The following is a 6673-nucleotide window of genomic DNA, read 5'->3' on the forward strand; positions in this document are numbered from 1 at the left end:
AGTCGTTGGTATTCTTTAAGTCTTGTAATCAATCATTGTACCTGTACTTCTTTCGATTGATTAGTGATTGCCCATCGAAAGCACTCTCACGTGTGAGCCTTGTTGAAGGAGTCGCCACAGGCTCCGAACCAAATAACTCTTAGTGTTTGCGATTGTTTTGTTGTGTCTTTATTCCTCTGCCTATCTCCGAGTTTAGTTTTAAAACGTGCGCTATTCACCCCCCTCAAGTGCAACGATCCTACAATTAGTATCAGAGCCAAACAATGATCCTACAATTGGTATCAGAGCCAGACCGCTCTGAATTGATGAAACCACCAATCGAGCAGAGGAGTTTTTTTTGAAAGAAAATTCACCCCCTCCCTTTCGTTTTTTCCTTCCAAAATTATTTTTAAAAAATTCATTTTCATTTTTTCACCAATGGTCGTTGACAAAATTTTGCATTTAACAAAATTAATAATAATATTTTTTTAATATTTTATTATTTTTTCTCGAAATTAATGAAATATAATTTTTATTTTTTCCCTATACTACTAATCCAAGACCAAGTCTTGGAACATTTTATTTTTTTTGTGTGCCAAATTTCTTGTTAGCAATGGCCCACCAAAAAGGCTATAATACAGTATGTCTGCCTCTTGTCTCCTGCTAGGATTTCTATTACTAGAAAGGGCGAATGGAGTACTACCTCAAGACGCAAGTCGAGATGTGGATGATCATTCAAACCGGCCTCGTACTCCAACTCGACGATACTAGAAAACCAGTATCATGCGAGAACTGGGACATAAGCCTGATGAAGAAGATCGAAGTCGATGCCAAAGTAACATGCACTCTTCAATGCGGCTTAACTAAAGAAGAATTGAACAAAGTCGACCCATTCTCAAGCCCTAAAGATCTGTGGGAAAAGCTAATTGAGATACACGAAGGGATCTCCGACACAAAGGTAAGCAAAAGGGATTTAATTTTAAATAAACTATATAATATAAAAATGCAGGATGGAGAATCGGTAAGCCAACTTCGTGCTTGGATCCAGGACCTTCTCAACGGTCTGCACACAATCAGTCAAAAGGTGGAGAATCGCGACATCATCAGGTATGCACTAAATGCATTTCCAAGGAACACTTTACGGACATCCATGGTAGATGCTTACTGTTGGATCGCGGGGGCCGGCTAGAAGGGAGGTTGAATAGCTTGAAAAATAAAACACAACCCTTCTCGAACTCTTAAACTAACACTTGTAAAATAATAAAAGCAGAAAGTAAATCAGAAATGACGAGGCACACCGGATTTGACTTGGTTACAACCGGGGAGGTTGTTAGTCCAAGGAAGATGATCACACTACTATCTCCTTCAGGCGGAGAAGCCTCTTACAACAATGAAGCGCACAAAAATAAGCTAAACTACAGACGAAGTACAAGTGATGAAAGAATTACTTGAGTTTTGATTGATGAAAAGCTTCTGGACCAAGGCTATATTTATAGCCTTGGTCGGGGTGCCCTGAGGGTTCCGGATGCCTTGGGGGGGATAAATTGTATCCCCCAACGTTCAGATCGAGACAAAACTCGATCCTGTGAAAAAGTCAACTCCGGGCGCCCGGAAGGGTTCCGGGCTCCCTGGAGGGGTCCGGGCGACCCGGACAGCTCGGAGCGCCCCGGACTGTTCCGGGCGCCCCGGACAGCTCCGGGCGCCCAGGAGGGAAAAGTCAACCCCGTCGACTTTTTCCAGCCCGGGTCTTCTGCTCCAGCTCCATTCGCCTCAGACCAAGTCTTCCGCTCGCTTGGGTGATTTTTGCCATCCGGAATAGGGCTCACCCGAACCCAACTTTCGGTCTTTTCGAGCAGGCTTCCCTCCGACTTCACGTCCCTCAGAATCGCCGCGTGCTTCCTTCTCGTTCGCCAATGTACTCATCCGCAGTCTTCGTCCCTCGGTCGCACCCCGTGCTGACCTTCTCGCTGGCTGAGTCTCTTGCTCCTTGAGCAGTCTTCCGCTCCGGCTTCTCGTCTCTCGGAACCATCGCACGCTTCCTTCTCATCCGCCGGCGTACTCTTCCGTAGCACCTCGTCCATCGGACGCACCGCTAGCTGCGTCTTCCCTCGACTACGTGTGTTCCTAAGTTCCTGCAAACTTAGACATCAGGTTAAAAACACACAGGACCTAACTAACTTGTTGATCACACCAAAACAACCTTGGGGTTCCAACAATCTCCCCATTTTTGATGTGAGCAACCCAAATTAAGCTAGTGTAAAATAGACATGAAAATAAATTAACTAAATTTTGCAATTAAGTGCATAAAGATAGAAAATTGTCTACCTTCCCCTAGACTTATATTTTTCCTTCTCCCCCTTTGATAAAAAAAAATGGAATTTTGAAAAAAAAACTAAGGGTAAAACCTTAGAAACTTTTGAAAATTATTTCAATGAACTTTTAGAAAAATATTTCTAAGTGAAAGGATAATTTCTAAGTTAAAAAAAATTCTAAGTTAAATATTTTACAACAGAAAAATAAATTTAACTTTGGCAAAAATATCTTCTGAAAAAAAATTTTAAAAAAGAATTTACGAAAGAGAATTTTTCTGAAAAATTTCCAAAACATGTTAAAAAAATCCTTTTTTATTTTATTAATTTTTTAAAAAATTTAGATCCAATTCTCTAATTTAAATTTCCATTTTAATCTATCATAAATTTTCAAATCACAATTTTTCAGATTTGAAGCAAACAATATTAAGCATGCAGAAAATTGTATCATATTATTATCTATAATTAATTTGTCGAGATTCTTTAATTGACAAACTATTGATTGAGTTTCTTTTAACTTACTATTAGTTAACAATTTTTCTAATTCAAAAGAATATCTTGACAACATAAATTCTGATTTGCAATAATCTTTTGACAATAAATTTTCTAATTCGAAAAAATCTTTTGATAATATAACTTCTATTTCAAAAATTTCTTTCGATGATGTCATGATTGGATTAATCAACTGGTCAAGAGATGGAGGTCATACCTGACTTACCTTTTTGGCTGTTGATTCTCCCCCTGTTGATTTGTTTTCTTCTGAAGACACACCCCCTTTATCGATGCTCATCTCGGATGAGGTTTCTTCGTCTTTAGGTGGGTCTTCAACTATGATTGCTGTTTTGGCAATTTCCTCGATCTCGGACTCTTCTGAAGGTGACTTGGTGTCCATCGAAGAGTTGGATTCGACTTCAGCTGGTTCTTAGTAGATCTTTAAGAACTTTTCTCAAAGTTCTTTTGCGCTTTTGTATTCTCCGACTCTGTCGATATCTTCATCTGGTATTACGCTTAGAAGATCAAATTCAGCCCGAGCTTTGCCATCGATTCGTTACGTTGCTTCTCGTTCTAGAGATATTTCTTGATTTCTTCTCCATTCGTTGTCTTTGGTGCTTCATAACCAAATTTCATAATTAATGAAGTACCAAAATCTATGTTTAGATATACCTTCATGCGTTGCTTCCATAAAGCAAACTCCCCCTCGAATGTTGGTGGATAGATGTTTGATCCGACCATTATCTTTGCTTCGATTGGCGGTTAGTCCTCCTGAAGCGCCTCGGCTCTGATACCACTTGCTGGATCACGGCGGCCGGCTAGAAGGGGGGTTGAATAGCCTGAAAAATAAAACACAACCCTTCTCGAACTCTTAAACTAACACTTGTAAAATAATGAAAGCAGAAAGTAAATCAGAAAAGATGAGGCACACCGGATTTGACTTGGTTACAACCTGGGAGGTTGTTAGACCAAGGAAGATGATCACACTACTATCTCCTTCAGGCGGAGAAGCCTCTTACAACAATGAAACACACAAAAAGAAGCTAAACTACATACGAAGTACAAGTGTTGAAAAAATTGCTTGAGTTTTGATTGATAAAAAGCTTCTGGACCAAGACTATATTTATAGTCTTGGTCGGGGTGCCCTGAGGGATAAATTTTATCCCCCAACATTCAGATAGAGTCAAAACTCGATTCTGTGAAAAAATCAACTCCGGGCGCCCGGAAGGGTTCCGGGCACCCCGGAGGGAAAAGTCAACCCTGTTGACTTTTTCCAGCCTGGGTCTTCTGCTTTGGCTCTGTTCGCCTCAGATCGAGTCTTCTGCTCGCTTGGGTGATTTCTGCCATCCGGAATAGGGCTCACCCGAACCCAACTTCCGGTCTTCTCGAGCAGGCTTCCCTCCGGCTTCTCGTCCCTCGGAATCGCCGCGTGCTTCCTTCTCGTTCGCCAGCGTACTCATCTGTAGTCTTCATCCCTCTGTCGCACCCCATGCCGACCTTCTCGTTAGCTACGTCTCTTGCTCCTCGAGCAGTCTTTCGCTCCGGCTTCTCGTCCCTCGGAACCACCGCACGCTTCCTTCTCGTCCGCCGGCGTACTCTTCCGCAGCGCCTCATCCCTCGAACGCACCGCTAGCTGCATCTTCCGCTCGACTAACTGTGTTCCTAAGTTCCTGCACACTTAGACACCAGGTTAAAAACACAAAGGACCTAACTTAACTTGTTGATCACACCAAAACAACCTTGGGGTTCTAACACTTACAAAGTCTCCAAGAACCTTTCCTTAATTAGGCTTGATGAATTATTTTCAGAATTCGAATGACATGAACAGACTAATACACCCTCGGTCGAGAAAAGTATTCCTTTTGTCGTAGGTACAAACAAGATAAAGGAACCAAAATTCAAGCATCAAACTGAACCTTAGCCCGAAAATGAATCAGACTTAGAAGATGACGAGGAGATCACCGCCGAGCTCGTCAATCTTGTGCGAAAGCTATGCAAGAAAAAGAAGAGTTTTACAAAATGGGAGATCAAAAAGATGATCCAATCAAAGACGACGCAACTGAGCCCAAGCTCTAAAACAAAGGTTGAAGTCACCTACTATGGTTGCAAAAAAAGGGGCACATCAAGGCAAATTGTCCAAATCAGAAGGAAACGAAGAAGCAACAAAGAAAGAAGGCGCTACAAGCAACATGGGATAGATCATCATCGGAAGACTCCGATGAAGATCTCGAACAAACAAGTTTCCTCACACTTCCGGCCCAAGAGCAAGTCATCGAATCCTAGTCCGAGATAGAATGAAAAGTTGAGTCCGAGCGAAACCACAGATCTGTATCCGGTTCAGAAAGCTCTCAAACCAATATAAGTATTTCTTTAATTAGATCACATAACTTGATTTCTTATTTGTCAAGAAAATTAGCCAAGTCCACCCTCTGGGTCAGGTCACTTCAAGAGGAGGTCAAAGCCCTCAAATAAGTGACTATCCCAAGCTCCTTGACTAAATCAAGTTAGACTGGAACTTCAACTCATGTCAAAAAACTTGAGGAAGAAAATTCTAACCTGAAAAGTTAAGTCAAGGAACTGAATGATACTTTGGAACGGTTCACCTTGGGTTCCAAGAATCTTGATCTGATTCTTGGAAAACAAAGATTCGTATACAATTGATTTGGACTTGGATTTAAGGCTAAGCAAAAATTTAAATCATATTTATCACTTGTAAATAGAACAAATAGAAAAATAATCCAAACATGGGTCCCCAAGTCTAACCTGATTAATCAAGTTGGACTTGACAATATTGGATCCCCAAGGATCAAATCAATTACCTTGATAAATCCTGTCGAGCCTATGATCCAGGGGGAGCCAACAGAAAGACCATAATCATTAGATAAATTTGTTGATGTATGCTTTATTGCTTTTTATTATACATGCTTAGACTAGGATAGATAAGGACGTAGGCTTGATTCACACTTGATTAGTTAGACCCAAGATTTTTATAAAGGAAATTAAATATTTAATTTCTTTAAACGGCTTTGTCTAGAAGTGGTGGATGATCTCTGTTACGATTCCGCAAGTGCACGGATTCGTCGTCAGTAATAAAGATTATCGATCCCACGAGAATTGGTTATAAGCACTAGCGATGACTCACTTAGGATTAGCTAAACTACCGATGATTGTAAGTTATCTAAAGAAAAGAGATTTGGAAACGGAAACGAGAACTAGCAAAGTTGAAGTAATAGACTTGGTTTATAAAGAGTCCTAGGAGTTCGGTTTCATTGTGATGGTATTGATGTATCACATTCTATCCTTTACTCATTGTCCATCAACATGCATTCGCCGGAAGCTGAAGTATCTATTCTTAGGTATCAAATAAAGAAGATCCCTATGAAATCCTGTTACGGTTAACCCCTATCACTAGGGTGCATCAGTAGATCACAAGAATAATACTCTAATTGGTGTCGCTAAAGATAGAAATATGGAGCTTAGTTTGGTCTTTTGCTTCCTTGTGGAAGAGTTCCGTTTCCTTTCAAGGAAGTACCCTAGATGTCCGTGAACGGGTTACCCTTGTCACTAGGGCCCCTCGGGTGTACAATCTAAGATATTCTCTCTACAAGATCGGTAATTCCTACACAATCAATTAACACGATATAGAGATTGAGTAGTCGAAACAAAGCAAGCGAAATCATCCAATGAAATAGAGGTATAAGTATGAGTCTTACATCAAACCAATGCACAACTACTCCCTCATCCTAGAACAAGGAATCTACTCTATAGACGCCGGAGAAAAATCCGAAGACATAATGTTAAGTATACAATTCTCAAACAAGAAGAGAGAAAGAGAAAAGACGCTTATCCAACGACGACGAGTGATCTTCGGATCCAATCCTTTGCTTCTGGGG

The 6673-nt window shown here is 40.7% G+C and overlaps 1 protein-coding gene across 1 annotated transcript; it reads left to right on the top strand.

The window, feature by feature from the left end:
• The first annotated feature begins 670 nt into the window (after nt 1-670).
• LOC122050635 lies at nt 671-1168 on the top strand. The gene is made up of 2 exons (XM_042611526.1): nt 671-937; nt 989-1168. Exons 1-2 carry the CDS (start codon nt 671-673, stop codon nt 1166-1168), a joined length of 447 nt encoding a protein of 148 aa, XP_042467460.1.
• The last annotated feature ends 5505 nt before the right edge of the window (nt 1169-6673 follow it).

The sequence above is a fragment of the Zingiber officinale genome, chromosome 3A, assembly GCF_018446385.1.
Source record: "Zingiber officinale cultivar Zhangliang chromosome 3A, Zo_v1.1, whole genome shotgun sequence".
Classification (NCBI taxonomy): Eukaryota; Viridiplantae; Streptophyta; class Magnoliopsida; order Zingiberales; family Zingiberaceae; genus Zingiber; species Zingiber officinale.